Here is a 17,096-nt window from a genome sequence, read left to right on the forward strand (position 1 = left end):
TGCACTCACACCACTTCAAGCTCAACCTCTCCAAATCAGATCTCCTGTTTTTCCCCCACTCTTCCTCAACTTCTGCTGACCTCTCCATCTCGATCCCCTTGGAATCCACCACACTTTCTCCTTCTTCTTCCGCTAAAAATCTAGGTGTCACCCTCGATCCTGCGCTCTCCTACACCCAGCACATCACCACGCTGACACGCACCTGTAGATTCTTCCTGAGCAACATACGCCGGATCCGTCCCTTCCTCACCGACTACTCGACTCAGCTGCTCGTCCAGTCACTGGTCCACTCCCGCCTGGACTACTGCAACTCCCTCCTGGCCGGCCTGCCTGCATCCACTACCCGCCGCTCCAGCTCATCCAGAACTCCGTGGCTCGTCTGGTATTTTCTCTGCCATGATTCGCACACGCTACTCCACTGCTCCGCTCCCTCCACTGGCTCCTGATACCGGCACGCATTCAGTTCAAGACATTGACCCTCACCTACCGCTGTCTCGACCACACTGCACCAAGTTACCTTCAGACACTCGTCTCTCCATACATCCCCTCCAGACCACTGTGCTCCTCCAGTGCCAGAAGGCTAACTCTGCCTCCTCTCCACTCTCCTTCCTCCAGAGCCACTCCTTCTCATCCCTGGCCCCTAAATGGTGGAACAACCTGCACACCGATGTCAAAACAGCAGAGTCCTTGACCTCATTCCGGCGCTTACTAAGACAGCACTTGTAATATTAGTCCCCGCTAGATAGCACTTCACAGTTTCATTATGCTTCTTGTGTTTTCGATTTGTTTTTCTCCTTGCTCCCTTTCCCGTAGCCCTTGACTGTGACCCTACATCTTGACAGCACTTTTACCTTTTTACCTTTTTTTACTTTTACCGTCCAGGATGTAGGACCTCACTTACTGTACTTGCCTGTGTAATTGCACATTGGAATTTGTAAAATGTATTATTTTGAATTGCTATGTTTTAGTTAAATTGAATTTGTAATGTTTGATGCCTTTTACTTAACTGTATTTTTGCACTTTGTTTTGCACCTATGTTGTAAGTCACCCTGGATAAGGGCGTCTGCCAAGAAATAATAATAATAATAATAATAATAATAATAATAATAATAATAATAATAATAATAATAACAACATATGTAGAAATATACAATATCTAAATGACCAGTAAGGTTGTCTTATTAGTAGTATGTCTTTGGGAAGATGATGATGATGATGATTATTAGTTGTATTATTATTACTATTATTACTATATTTTTATCTACATTTCTGTCATGGTGTAATTGAGTAAAATGTGGATCAGTGAAACCATTTAAACATGCATGTTTCTATTATGTATTTGTTTAATAAGTATGTGGGGAGAATCATTCAGTCTGTGTTGGATATTATTATTATTATTATTATTATTATTATTATTATTATTATTATTATTATTATTATTATTATTATTATTATTAATTTCTTGGCAGACTCCCATATCCAGGGCTACTTACAGTTTACACAAGCATTTAAAAGTGCAGTAATACAATTCAAAACAAAATTAAATGTAAGCATTAATACAAAGTACTATTGAAGAAATACAAAAGTGCAGAATATATAGTTAATATAAAATACAAAGCATACATCTAATTTCAAAGAGGTAACAAGGGCAGACATGATGCAGTGAAGTCCTGGGTATGTGTTAAAGGGATGGGGCATAGGAGAAATCACAGCAAAACATCAGGAGATCTAACAATGAGTAAGCAGGAGCATAATGAAGCATAGTTATATAAAGTGCAAAAAATATAAGTGCTGAACAGCTCAGGAGAATAAGCTGCTATATTACAAGTACAGTACATGAACAGATGTGTCTTGAGTAACCGCCAGAAGGTGGTCAGGGACAGTGCTCTCCTGACCTCAGTGGGAAGGTCGTTCCACCACTTAGGGATCAGGGATGAAAAGGAGCGGCTCTGGAGGAAGGGGAGCAGGGAGGAGGCAAAGTGAGTCTTCTGGCGCAGGAGGAATAGAGAGGACTGTAGGGAGTGTACAGAGAGATGAGGGTCTGAAGGAGCTTGGTGCAGTCTGGTCAAGACAACGGTAGGTAAGAGTCAAAGTCTTCAACTGGATGCGTGCTGAGATCGGGAGCCAGTGGAGGGAGCAGAGCAGTGGAGTACCGTGTGGGAACTGGGGCAGAGAGACAGCAGACGAGCAGCAGAGTTCAGGATGAGTTGGAGCGGGCGGGTAGAAGTTAGAGAAAGGCCGGCCAGGAGAGAGTGTCAGTAATCCAGGCTGGAGAGAACTATGGTCTGGTTGAGCAGTCGGTGAGGAAGGATTAAGCAGCAACCTTCAGCATTTGTACATGTTTTACAATGAACCGAGCAGATTTCAGAAACGTCTGCAAGAAGAATTCAAGGGAAAGTATCTTTCAAATATCTGGCCAATAAATATAACAACTGCATCATATAGCAGAAAGAAACTCCTAACAATTATCAGAAAAGGGCTCAGTTGACAAGTACATTTCCCACACCAGGCCAAAAGAATGAAGATAACCCACTCAAGGGTCTGAGGACATGACAGGTTGTGTGTCTGAAGTTTAGCTGTTCAGTTGTTTCTGGTTTGTTTTTCCTATGAGAAGAGGGAGAGCAATCCTTTTAAGATTCACTTGAGAGTAAATGTGATATTGTGTTTTTATTTGGATACTTTGGCATTCAATTATGTTCCTGAGCATTGCACGCTGCAGTCATTAAATCCCTTTTAGGGGAGCTGTGTGCGGATTTAGTAGATTAAATTCCCTTCCATGCAATGTACACGTCCACAGGATCCCCTTCTCAGCCTGTGGCTTCACGAACGTCTGCCCATTCACCCTAATCCTAACCTACGTCTGATTACCAAGAACTAGGATGGTAAAATAAGGATAAGAGTGTTCCATTTAAATGCATTTTTAGCCACTGTGTTTTACCAGGAATATCTGTGTATATACACTCACCTAAAGGATTATTAGGAACACCTGTTCAATTTTTCATTAATGCAATTATCTAACCAACCAATCACATGGCAGTTGCTTCAATGCATTTAGGGGTGTGGTCCTGGTCAAGACAATCTCCTGAACTCCAAACTGAATGTCTGAATGGGAAAGAAAGGTGATTTAAGCAATTTTGAGCGTGGCATGGTTGTTGGTGCCAGACAGGCCGGTCTGAGTATTTCACAATCTGCTCAGTTACTGGGATTTTCACGCACAACCATTTCTAGGGTTTACAAAGAATGGTGTGAAAAGGGAAAAACATCCAGTATGCGGCAGTCCTGTGGGCGAAAATGCCTTGTTGATGCTAGAGGTCAGAGGAGAATGGGCCGACTGATTCAAGCTGATAGAAGAGCAACTTTGACTGAAATAACCACTCGTTACAACCGAGGTATGCAGCAAAGCATTTGTGAAGCCACAACACGTACAACCTAGAGGCGGATGGGCTACAACAGCAGAAGACCCCACCGGGTACCACTCATCTCCACTACAAATAGGAAAAAGAGGCTACAATTTGCACAAGCTCACCAAAATTGGACAGTTGAAGACTGGAAAAATGTTGCCTGGTCTGATGAGTCTCGATTTCTGTTGAGACATTCAGATGGTAGAGTCCGAATTTGGCGTAAACAGAATGAGAACATGGATCCATCATGCCTTGTTACCACTGTGCAGGCTGCTGGTGGTGGTGTAATGGTGTGGGGATGTTTTCTTGGCACACTTTAGGCCCCTTAGTGCCAACTGGGCATCGTTTAAATGCCACGGCCTACCTGAGCATTGTTTCTGACCATGTCCATCCCTTTATGACCACCATGTACCCATCCTCTGATGGCTACTTCCAGCAGGATAATGCACCATGTCACAAAGGTCGAATCATTTCAAATTGGTTTCTTGAACATGACAATGAGTTCACTGTACTAAACTGGCCCCCACAGTCACCAGATCTCAACCCAATAGAGCATCTTTGGGATGTGGTGGAACGGGAGCTTCGTGCCCTGGATGTGCATCCCACAAATCTCCATCAACTGCAAGATGCTATCCTATCAATATGGGCCAACATTTCTAAAGAATGCTTTCAGCACCTTGTTGAATCAATGCCACGTAAAATTAAGGCAGTTCTGAAGGCGAAAGGGGGTCAAACACAGTATTAGTATGGTGTTCCTAATAATCCTTTAGGTGAGTGTATACTACTGGTCAAAAGTTTTAGAACACCTAATTTTTTCCAGTTTATATTGAAATGTACGCAGTGTAATGTCTCAATGTACTCTGAAATTAAAGTATAGAACAAATAAACAATTGGAGATAACAATTAATCTTTAATCCCATGTGTACTCTTCACTGTTGTGTTGTGTTTGTCAAGTATTTGGTATCCCATGAAAGCTGAGACTCTCAGCTTTATAACAATGTGAAGCATTCTCTGATGTGAAAATGATTCCCCCACACACACACACACATTTACGCACCCCCCCGCATCCTGAAATGGGTGGATTGGTCTGAGTAGGACTACAAAATCTCAGAAAATATTGCCAATTAGGACATATTTGGGAACCAGTTGTTCTGAACAAAACAAGCCTATTTGCAAAGAAATCCGATTGAAACTGAGTGATCTGTGACTGTCTGAATGAGACCCCTCCCCCCGAGTAGTTACCCCCCGGGCTTTGAATGATGGCGGGCGATGCAGAAACTGTACATCGTATGTATTTGAGAATTAAACTCGCTGGTAGCCAAGAGAATCAGATTTCAAACAATGTGCGAATTGTAGGAATACAGTGTCACTTCTATGCACAGGAGCTGCGTGTAACTGCCAAATAATGCTTAAGAGGGTGTAGTAACACAGTATAGAAATCTGAAATGTACATTATGTTTCAGTTTTTGGTAACCTAAACTTTTTAACCTCTGTCAGTTTACCGCTTACCTTTTTACTATTTCAGGTTATTCACTGGACTTGAACTGTTTACATTTTTTTTTTTTAATTGAAAAATGGGGGTGTTCTAAAACTTTTGGTTGGTAGTGTATATGTGTGTTTGTGTAATTGCTGGTGTGAATTGAGTTTCTGCCTTTCTTCTGTTTCTCTAGATTTTAATGCCCCAATGCTTCCCTTTCTCCCTAACTTCAAACATTTCAGCAACCCAGTCATGGGTAGTTTAAGACTGTGCCCCAACCTCAGCAGCCAAGGAACCTGATCTCTTATCTCAAGATCAAATAAGAAAGTGACCTATCTGATGACATGAGCAGGAAGGGAAGGTGGAGAGAAGGACAACAACCCTACAGGACATGAGCTTGACTGCCCCGGCTGCTCCTACCCTGCCTCCTTCTTTTCCAGTTTTAAAGAGAAAATACTTTGATCACATCATGCACAATTGCATGTGAGTACATGTGAGAGCTGCAGCATTTGCTATTGCCCACATGGTAAGCAAATACAAAGCGGCTCACAGTAGATGGGTTATGTCCATAAAATAGTGTCTCAGCATTAAGTGATCTACGCACTTGCTCTCTCACTCATTCACACACACACACACACACACACACACACAGACTAGAGTTTCTGGTCTCATGACACAGTCCAGTCCCCCGTAAAGTCCATTTCACCCCTTGCCTTCTGCCTGTTCATTCACCTCAGACCAGCAAACCCCACATATGGGAGACAGTGGGAGTGTCACATCTCTGCCTGTTGCAGCATGGTCACCTATGACCTCAGGGCCAGAATGAGCTGTGGCAGTAGTTCAGAAAGGCATCTGCACTTTTGTCAGCTGGGCATACGATTTTTGTTTCCCAGATCTCTCGGTGAGAAGTGGTTGAAATACCTCTGGCAGCCATCCACTGTGTCTATAATAGGCTTGCATGTGCGCCTCTTGCATTAAGTCAGGCCTTTTCTTTAATCCTTCGAGGGGGATTCCATCGAACTTATGGCCTGCCACAGACAAAGAAACTGCAGGTTCGAGAGATTTATTTTTAGTGTTCTACTTCTAAAGAAGAAATAAAAAGTACGAGTTTCTTGCAAGTGCAGTGCATGGGCTTCTAAAAACTCTCAAAACAGTTTGTTTTCTTCCTCCAAAATCTTCCTTCTCTCTCTTTTTTCCATGAATACCCTACACTGTTGTGCTTGAATGTGCAAAAGCAGTGATATAATGAAGACAGAGTCTGCCCTTTTGCATCCCTTCGCACTGCTCTGAGCAAAAACACTTCACGTTTACAAAATCAACATGTTCGAGAGCCAATAATATAGAGAACAAATGGAAACTAGGTCACATCAACAAATGATTCATTCTGAAAGATGCAAGACTAATTGGTTGAAAATTTGATGTAATTTTTGTCTCTTCTTAAGGAAAACTGCGAGCATGTACAAGAATGGATGAGGGACCAATAAGAAGGTGAGCTGGACAGTAAGGAGCCATAGTGCCCTCATTATGTCTCTTTATACCAAATTTCCTGGTCAATAACATCTTTTACAGCTTTTAGCATTTCTTGGGGTTCTCACCTAACTATTAAGGTTTCTGCTTTTATTCCTTTTTCCTTAAATCGTCTTGCACATTTTTCTCAGGAGCAGTCCCATGAATAGGCCACAATCCTGAAGGCATAAACCAAACTGTTTGTTACCAACTATTGTCTTTGGAGGTTCCTACAGCCTTTACTGTGAAGTACTCAATGTAAATGTGAATAAGTTATCAAGCGAGACATATCCTCGATAGCCCACAGGCTGTACTGTTGACAGCTGCACCTTGGATTACGACTACTAACCACACACCAGCGACTTAAGAATGCACTGTCAGCAAATGACATAAAGGCTTTTCAGTAGATATTACAAGTTGTTTATTTTCCTTTTAGACACTACAAAACACATTTTGACATTGACTTGAACGTGTAGAACCTTTTGAACTTTTGAATCGGAATAAAATGCAGTGGCGTGGATTGTGCATGGATACCCACGATATGCAAACACAGGGAGTGGGGGGGATCCTATTAAATTCCAAAATAAGTTTCTTCTAGCACTGTTTTAAAGTGCTAAAGGTCAGAGTCACACCTCCCTACAGAATTATGCAGCCACCCCCATGTTTCCACGGGTTCAGTAACACTTTCCTAAGGGGGAAAAAAAGCCTCCTACTGCTTTTCTGCAGTCAGAACTGTTGCATAAAATGATCATAATCTCAGCCCACAGAAAAAGGGTTTTATTCTAAGAAGATAATGCCATATATTTTATCGAAGGCAGTGCATTTGTTGGCTGGGCTTATCACAAGATAGTTTTGTTCATTCTGTCAAAGGGACTTGTCCTCATTCAGCCTGATTCTCCCTGACTATGGGCTAGCACGAGCCCAACAAGAGGCATTCAGTATCTGTGTCAGAGCTCCAGGCTTTAGTCTTTTTTTCTTTTTTTTGAGTTAAAAGACTCATGACACATGCTCACAAAGTTAGTCATACCAATCAATTAGACAAATGTAATATGCCATAAGCAATGACAGCCACACACAGATTTTTTCCCTTGTTGATATTGCGTATATACATATCAAATAACCATTCCCATCTCTCTAAAGGGATTTTGAGGAGAGATCATTATCAGTGTATTGTAGCAAATTCTGAGCCTTCATTATCTTAGGATTCTCATTGCTTTTTCACAGTTACACCATTTAATCAGAATCGGCTATTTCCTTTCACATCTTCTTCAATCTGAGAACCTTGTCATATTAAAATGCCAAAATGCAAATGTTCATCAAGTGTGTGTGTTGCTGACGACTACACTTCCTTCTTTAACAGCTTATCTGCATAAAAAATGTTCATTAAAGTGCTTATATCACAAATTACTCCAAGCCAATCCATCAGCCTCTTAAATGTTTTTTTTTTCTTGTGGTTTTGCTTGTTTGTTTGTGTTCTTTTGCCATCAGAATTGAATACAACAGAAGAATATAGTATACTACATATCCATTACATTCTGAGATCAATAATAGATGGGACTGTTGTTTCTATTTTTCTTTCATAGTAGACCATTCTTGATATTACACTATGGTACCGCGTGACCTTTTCATGGTGTGCCATGTGTTTAATGTACTTTTTGGCAGTGTTAGAAATATATAACCCTCTGCTTTTTAAACCTTGGGAAGAGAGTGTAAATATGGAACAAACCTTCTGGGAATAAAAAGTTAATGGAGTCTTTTAGAAAGGTTTTCACCTGGCACTCGAGCTCCCTGGGGCTGCCTGCCAAGCCTGCGAGTCTGAGTGTCAGGGAGAGTTGAAAAGCCACAGCGCTGGAAGCCGAATGATGCTGGTTAGCCGCAAGAAAGCTGGGTTTCACATTGTGTGGGGCTCAATTCAGTCAGTGTCCGCTGAGAAAGACAAATCCCAAAGCCCAGGGGAGCCCCCGAGCCACAGTGCGGTCTGTCACTATGTCCCCCCTCACACCGCCACCCTGGGGGGAGAAACCACAGTGCAGAACGAAGAAAGACGCCTCGCTTCAAGGTGGGCATCCCAGGATTTGGAATCTGAGAACTGACAGTTAGACAAGAGTAGGATTTACAGTTGACAGGAATTGTGCCATGAGACCGCATTTTCACTCTATCAAATATGAACAGGATGAGCTCAGAAGGGAGGGAAAAAAGTAGTTTGACCCAGACTCTAATCAAAATTTTTTAGTAAATCAACTGAACTAAAGACAGGAACAGGAAGAGTATTAAACCAGCACTCTAATCACTTAGAGTTCAGAATCTTTTCTATACTAGAGGGAAATGTAAAAACACACAATTATATTACAAAAAACATTTGATCTGTGTGCATCCGGAATTATCAGAGGAAACACTTATTTCATGACAATTTATATGAAATAAATAAATAAATAAAAACGGAATGCTAATCCGCATTTAGTCGGAAATCTAATCTTGTTTGTGGTGCACTGCTTTGTTCTGCAGTATTCTGGTCTCGCTGGGATTTACAGGCATGGATGCAGCTTACCACAAAGTAACAGGAAACAGTCCATATTTATGCTTTAATATGATTGCTTTCATCTAATAAACCTGTCTCATTACCCGTCGTATTAAGGAGTCTCCTTCTCTGTCCTTGTTTAAACCTTGAACTTCATTCACCAGGGATTTAAAGGGAATGTGCGTGTCATTCACAAACCAAACTCGCTGATCCAATATCTCACTATTGAAAAATGAAGTCAGACAACTGGAACACCAATTGGCTGCTGTATAATTAATTGTCATTCGTAACTATGTGGAGTTCCAAGCAGTTCCTCTGACTATTACTGGTTTCCTATTACTGTGATGTATTACCTGTTTCTTCCTCTTACCATTTTACTTTTAATATGATCTTATAATATTTTTCCTGCATCTCCCCCTGAGAAGCTTTGGTAAGTGTCAGTATTGTTTGTCAATCTGAATACTGTAAAATGTATTTAAATAAAGTATGAAATCTTCACTTTTTCCAGAACTTAGTAATTTCCCAATTATTGTGGATCCAAAAGTCACTATTTACAGCCATTCCTTAAAAACATGAGTACTTATTTAATTATGAGACACCATTATTTTGTATGTGAACTTAACCCAAAATTGTATAGCTGTTGACATGGTTCACTTTTTTCTAGGGGAGTAATTTAAATTCTATGATATAGTTTATCACATGAAAACGTCTTTCAAATGTATCCATTTTAATTACAGACAGACAGTTTGTGAAAGTGGATCATTTCTTATATGACACATGGATGTAGTCTAAGTGCTTTAACCTCAATCTATGTATATATGTACAATCAGAGGGGGAAATGCATAAATAAAGTGACAGCTATAGATCTATTCTTTCTTTCTGGTGATGAGTGGCTAACAATTATTGACAGCAAGTACTTATTTTGCTCTAAAATCTATATCTCACAGACTGATACACATACCAATTTTACCTGTAGAAGAGTTCATAGGAAATGGATTGAGGGCTGCTCTTCTGCAGGAATCAGAGAAGATGAAACTAGTTAAAGAATGTTGACATATAAAGTGAAAATAAACCACTGAGGTAATTACACCTCCTCAGTCCTAAGTATCGCACACATTTAGTTTTCTGTATCGACCAGCATATTCTGATTTGCAAGGAGGATTATCAGAAATCTACAACACAGACAGTCTGTCATCCTTCAGCCAATCGGAACCCACATTTCACAAGTTCCAAACCACACAGAGAGCTCAAGTTGCAGATTTGAACACAGAGGGAGCCCACAATGACGGCATTGCTATTACAAATGGTAAAACAACTGTTTTGTGCAGAATTCAATTCTAGGCTTCCACAAGTTTTCTGATTAACCAGTGCAGTTGTTATACTGTTTGACACTTTTGGAATCACATAAAAAAGCCTCTCTGGGATGCATCTGCTGGGAGATCTGGCAGATTGCACTGCTTTTCCAATGTACGTGCTTGGCTCGCTCTGCATCTTAACATGATTTACAGTGACACTCATAACATAGTAGGCTACTCACCTTCCCCACTTCTTTATAGGACTAAGTCTTGTCTGATGCTGCTATTCTGTAAGTTTCTGATTAATCTTTTATACTTCTTTCATCATTCTGCCTTTATTTTTAAAACAGTTGGGCACAAAATTGTTTTGATTAAATTTCAGGTTATCTCTCTCTCTCTCTCTCTCTCTCTCTCTCTCTCTCTGCTAAACTTGCTACAGACAACAAGTAAACTATCAAACAAACAAGGCATATTCAGAGTAAAAACGGATTTAATTTCATTCTTCCAGAAAACATACTTTTGACTGATAGTTAAATGTACTGATTGCTCAATCCATCCGTTGAATCATTCCTAAATTCCTTTGCCTGATCTATGCTTTGTCACTAGTTATCCAAGTGAGATTATCTCTTCAACAGTGTCGTTTTTGGATATTGAGGGATTTAGGAGATGGTATTGCATGGCCTGTTGTAGTGGAATATTGTGAAGGCACAGAATTGTACTTAACAACTGAAAATGTCTTAACAATTTGTCATGGATGTGTAGAAATAATTCAAGACATTGTAAATTGATACGCATACAATTAAAGTCAAATTATTATAGCATAGCATAGTAAACGTAATTAGAAAAGCCAGCTATTAAAGAATGTAAGCGGTCCACTCATCCAGACAGTCCACATTCCACCCCCACAGTGGGGGGTATGGGCTGCCCATGAGGAGAAAGACTGCAGCACAGTGTCTTACCACCTTTCAGCACCTCCTTGAGATCTATTTGGATTACACATGAGGACCATGCGATCCTTCTCTTTATACCTTAATGTAGGGTTCACTGTCATGTTTGGATTATTTTTATAGGGATGTTTTTACCCTTGTAATGTTTGTAATATTCAGAGAGTTAATAACTTACAGACAAAATATGCATTCTATGGTGCGTATTCAAAAAGTGACCACTTGGTGACAGTGTTGTAGCATTAGCAGCACTGGAGTCTCATTCATGAAGCGGTGGGATTAATGCAGTTAAGCAGCCTCTTACACTAAGCTTTCAGGAATGTTTTGATTTAAATGGGATTTTTGAAAGTCTGTTTTGATTAATTAACTATGAATTTAAACGCTGTTTAAAAGGTCAGGGACAAAATGAAACGCAGAATCACATGCACTGCGATTCCTAGAAGTCACTATTTTAATTCTTAGTTATTTTTGTATTAGTCTACATGTGAATGTTTGGATTTTTGAAGTAATAACAATGAAAGCACTAATGTGTGCAAAATAGTATTGAAATGTGCATTAAATTAATCTGTACACACACGCGCACATTCAGATAAGCGAGCGAGATAAGCGCATACTGTAAAATGTGTAAATATTTTTGTCAGTGATAACCCACCCTATTCAAAGTCTTGAATGTTGGGAATGCAAAACCAATCATCAAGCCTTTCCTGTTCAAAGAGAAAGGTACCAAACACAAAATTGCACTAAACCAGAGCTCAAAGGATAGGTTGCTAGTAAGTTAATTAAACCGTACCTGATTATAGATGGTGGTTGTGCTCCCGTGAAACCAGTTCTTACTTATAGTTAAGGTTGTTACAATGATTGTGTTACAGCACCACCACTGGTCTGTGTGTATGTGTTTGTGTGTATACTATACCATATTTTTGTGCATATCTTTCTATACTACACTATAACATATTTTACCACATTTGACCATGGTGCACTCTTAAAAATGTTTTTACCATGAAACCAAGATCTTACCACGTTTTACTACGTTACTAGCATTATTTTACATGATTTTACCAAGATTGCTGCAATGGTTTTACCATGCGACAACACTTTACCACGTTTTTACCATTGTATACTACACTTCACCATGTTTTTCCACAGTGTAATCAGTGACAGTGTGTGCTGGTGTAGTGGTAGTATAATAGTAGTTTAGTAAGAGGATGCACAAGCACTGTATTGGGTAGAGGGCACTTTCTAGTAAACCCCCCCCCTCAAATAAGTACTTTCAATTCCTTGACAGGAGGTGGCAGCATTGAGCATCCTTTCATCCATCCATCCATGCTTAATAACCTCCTCACAATGCAGTGCGTTGGGTCACCAAACATTTTTCAAATCTGAATAAGTATTCAGAGGGTGGGGTGAAGTGAGGTAGGCGAGTTTAAAATAATTAACAGGTGATCACTGCTATATAACGAGAACAAAATGCATTCTTTTAAAAGTGCCCACAGTGTAATACTTTCGAACATGATCTGTTTTGTTTCCCTAATGCATAATGCAAGATATTGAAAAGGAAGTGTGCAATCTGATGAGGTAACTTCCCCCCCAAACACGAAAATACAGAAAAAGCTATCTAAACTTAAGACATACCAGCAGGCTCTGACATCACAGACAATGCACTCTGGGTGTTTGCTTTTGCAGTGCAGTCCGGGCAAATGAATGCATTGTGTGTATTTATTTGTAATACTGTAACAAATAACAATGGCAATCGTTTTCCAAACATGCAAACGATACCACAAGCGCTAAAGCGGTTTCCTCCATGCTTCCCACACTGACGGCTCCTCTAGTACTGAGCCTGGAGAGGGACGTCTGTGTCAGCTGACCGGCAGCAGCCAATCAGCGGCCAGGCAGCGGGGGCGCACCGCTGCAGTCGGTGTGTTGGAGGGAGGCAGCCGAGGAGCAGAGTCGGGAGAGAGTCGGTAGGGGGAAGAGAGGTTATATCTCTGCAATGCCGAATAAAGGGAAGAAAGAGAAGGTGAGTCGGGGCTCGCCGGGGTCTCCGAGGCGGCCCGAGTCGCTCAGGACGGGATTCAGGCTCTTGTCGAGGTGGTGGAAAGTGTGTGAAACGCGAGGCCTAGCCCGCTGGCCGGGATGGACCTGCTGTGTCGGTCAACTTGTTCAAGTGTGCGCTGATAGTGGTAGATCCGCAGCACTGATTTGTGCGTCTGCTGAAGTGATCACGACAGCAGTGTGTGGACCTTGTATGCCCTATGTCGCGAATTGGATCTGTGTTTTAATGTGCACCACATAGCAAGTGTTGTGTTGTTTAATTCATGTATTGGTGGAGCGTGTAGTCCTTTCATTGAAGTTGCTGTACTTCACACTGGCCACCAACGGCACCGCCTAGATAGATGTTCATTGCAAAGGCTTGTCATCTAATCAAGATGAAGTTGCAAAACAGGTTAATGCTTTTTAATGATGATGATGCCATGCGTTTTGTTATAGTGGGCGTGGGTGTTAAATAACTAAGCGTATGAAGTGCTTGGTCTCCCATTGTGTGTGTGTGTGTGTGTGTGTTTGTGGGGATGTATATTGAGACATTAGATACTGTATTACTTTTGAGAAACGTTGATGCCACAGCAGCGGGGCGGAAAACATGATAAGCACGCTTTCAAAACACACTGTCTGTTTATAGGGAAATAGACATGCTTTATTTTATGTTGTAGGAACCTGCCAAGTCTGGAAAATCGGGCAAAACTGGAGGCAAAGATGGACAAGAAAATTCCGATCATGAGGTAAAGAGAGCTGAGCCTTTTTAATAACTTTTAGGATGGTTTGCAAAAGTGCATTTAGCTGAAAAGTTCAATCGGGACCTAGTGTCACAATGAGTTTTATCTGCTTACTGACCTTGTAGCATCTTCTGTGTTTGCTACTGAATTGAACATGCAATCAGTGTGGCGGAAAAAGTGATTTGAAAGTTATATAAAGCCTTTAACAGCTATATTTACTGCTCTGTAGCTCATGTTCTTTCTTATTGGTATTCGGCTGTTATAATATACCCTATATATGCAGCCTGTATCAAAGCAGTTTGTCTGATCTGACCAGTTTAGGTACTTTTCACATTGCCTAAGGTCATAAATGGTTTCAGCTTAGATTAAGAAACTCTTACTCAGTGCTATTCTGTTCACTCTTGATACATGACCCCTCTGACAGGCACAGCATGGTGTCAGGTAAGAATAACAGTGACTGGGGAATGTTAAAAGTGTTTGACAGTTTCTGTAATGCACTAAAATGTTAACACCCTGCACTAGAACGATGACTACATTAACTTAAGTACAGTATGGTAGAAAGCTTTTTCAGTGTCTATTTTGTACAGTTTTTTTTTGTTTTGTCCATTTTGCAGCAAACTGGTGTTTTCTAGGCCATTTCAAATCTACCTCCTTAATATAACTGTGTTCTACTACATAAGGTAAAAGATTAGCTAAATCTTGTATTTATCTTTTAGCATACTGTTGCACAATCAGTTTTGCTAATTGCAGCAAATTGAATTCCACTGCATGGCTAAATATCACTGTATCTTTGGAGAATTCAGTTTCAAGGGAATTTCAAGTCAATTAACTTGATGTTTGTTACAAGTACGCAGGTTTTTATTTTGCTCTCTATTTTGTGTCAGCCTTTGTCTATAAGAGTACTTGCAAAAATTACTATTCAGTCCAGCAGGTGCTGATCCGACACTGGCAGATTAAACTTTTAATCGTGCATGTTATTATACATGAATTGACTGAGTGTGGTAATTGTCTAATGTTGTTTTCTTGCATTATTTTGGCTAGAAGATGGCCTATTTTGTGGGGCTAGGCTTGAGTGACTAGGATTCGGAAGTCAGCTCTGGGGAGTTCGGGACTAGAAAAGGATGTGAAAGACTAATTTTTGTCGTTAGGAAGCCTGATTTTTGCCGACTCAAGGTGCTTATAAAGCACCTCTTTTTGTTCCTGTGCATGCAGTAGCACTTACCCTGAAGGTAGCTGGCAGTGTGTTTCGGACAATGGAAATGGCTGCTGGTCTGAGACAGGCTTAAGTCGTCGGCATATTCATTTGTACAGCTGTTTTCCTGTGCTAATCTGGGTTATCCTTGCAGTGATTTGTGTCAACCAGTATTCAGCAAACCAGTTTAGTACACCACACGAATAAATCAGTTTCAAGGAAGCAGTTCAAGTACTAGTAAGAAGACCACTTCTCTTGAGGGTAGATTGTTTCCAGTAATGCATATGGAAGACAAAAATGCACTGCTGAAAACAGTGGCTGCTGCGCTCAAGATTAGAATAGTTGGAAAACCCGTTTATCTTTTCAAGTCTGAGAAACCCCCAGCTGTTCACAATCAAGGTTCAGATGATCTCTTTTAGTTCTCCTCTGTACTTAATGAAAAGTAATTTGCAAAAAAGCTTGAAGATTAACATGTTACTGTGTCAAAATCCATGTCATTTGTTTACACAGCTTTAAGAGCTCAGCGTCCTCAATGCAGTTGGCAAAGACTGCAGCCATGAAGTCCCATAGCATCATTTTTTACTTGAAAATGTGCCCTGTGCATGGAATCTGAATTGATGGTGACCCCCTGAAATTGTTTTGATGTGTTCAATTTCTACATAACATAAAATCCATAGAAACCTATTTGCATAAGTTGGGTCAAGGCAAGCAGACCTATGAAATAAAGATTTCTCAATACAAAAAGCTGTGAATTCTGTATTTGTTTTTAGGTTATTGGTTTAGCATTGTGTGTAAACTCTAATCGTGCCTTTTTATCTGTTTTACATGCATTTATTTTAAAGTAACGGTATACGATTTTTGTTGATGTAAATGTGGTATACATCTCAAAAGCTGTGCAATCTGAGGACCTTTACTCTGGGGAAAAATACTTGGCTAGTTCATAAACCTGCAGCAGGATTTAGCTAATGATAATCGCTTGGAAATAGTGATCAATTAGATTGTGATTTGTAATGGAAATAAATGGGGAAAAAATACCATATCCTTTAGTGCTGGCAAGAGTCTGAGATTTTCTTTCACTTACGTTTTAGTCAACCTGAGTGTCTTTGTATTCAGGTTATTGTAAGTATATATTTTTGTTTCTATGCAAACAATATTTGTAAAACAAAGGAGATCTGATCTGTAAGCATAAAGAATGGGTATTTCCATTTATTTTGATTTGTAAAAGAAAGCCTTGTTAGAAAAGGTTGCTGTTCAATTTAGTTTCGAGCTAACCTTGTTCTATCAATTGTTGTGCATGGGATTTTCCCCAAGAACTTTAAGGTTTACGATAATACAACATTGTGCAGGAGGGGATTTAGGAATTGGTAATCATTGTTTTTGAAGCCCCTTTCATGCTTTTGAATGCGTGTACAGAGCATTCTGCAGAATAAACTACTTTGCATTGTTTACCAGGGTTACCTTAGGTTACTGATCTGTGGAGGTGTCGTATTTGCTATAATTTCCTCACCCATACTTCTGGTCTGCATATACCGACCTGTCGATGTGCCTGTTGAATGCCTTGCTATGGGTTTTTGTTTGTAAAGCATTTGACTTCTGGAAATTGAAGCCAATAAAATAAGCAGAATAAATCATTCCTCGTCTGCACTGTCAGTTTCCTTATGTTAAGGACAGTGGTGGTTTGGAGTTTTTAGTTAATTTCTTGTTCCAAGATATATATATATATATATATATATATATATATATATATATATATATATATATATATATATATAAGCATATTTGAAATCAGTAGGTCTTATTTGTAAAATGATAACACCTCCCTAATCTAAGAGTAAACACATTCCAGTGTGTGCAAACACAGCATGAGGAAATCCTCGGGGTGAAGTTGTTACGATCATTTTATAACATGGGACCCACAGAGTCCACATCTTCATTTAACATTTTGTAAAATTGTCTTGAATGTTCTAATGCGTGATGACTTTGTATGCTTAA

General features: G+C 40.1%; 1 protein-coding gene and 1 long non-coding RNA gene across 3 annotated transcripts in view; both read left to right on the plus strand.

Moving 5' to 3' along the window:
* Window positions 1-3,133, plus strand: part of LOC136717024 (uncharacterized) — a 50,402-nt gene extending 47,269 nt beyond the window's left edge. Inside the window, exon 3 of the long non-coding RNA XR_010805176.1 lies at window positions 145-3,133. This is a non-coding gene — a long non-coding RNA (uncharacterized LOC136717024). The remainder of the gene's footprint in view (window positions 1-144) is intronic.
* Window positions 3,134-13,041: 9,908 nt separating this feature from the next.
* Window positions 13,042-17,096, plus strand: part of ppp2r5ca (protein phosphatase 2, regulatory subunit B', gamma a) — a 45,169-nt gene continuing 41,114 nt past the window's right edge. The window contains exons 1-2 of one of the 2 annotated variants that reach the window (XM_066694494.1): window positions 13,042-13,158; window positions 13,850-13,918. In XM_066694494.1, coding sequence (XP_066550591.1) covers window positions 13,132-13,158; window positions 13,850-13,918 — 96 coding nt within the window. In that variant the 5' untranslated portion in view covers window positions 13,042-13,131. The remainder of the gene's footprint in view (window positions 13,159-13,849; window positions 13,919-17,096) is intronic. The other variant, XM_066694495.1, reaches the window with a different exon arrangement.

This window comes from Amia ocellicauda, chromosome 21 (assembly GCF_036373705.1).
Source record: "Amia ocellicauda isolate fAmiCal2 chromosome 21, fAmiCal2.hap1, whole genome shotgun sequence".
Lineage (NCBI taxonomy): Eukaryota > Metazoa > Chordata > Actinopteri > Amiiformes > Amiidae > Amia > Amia ocellicauda.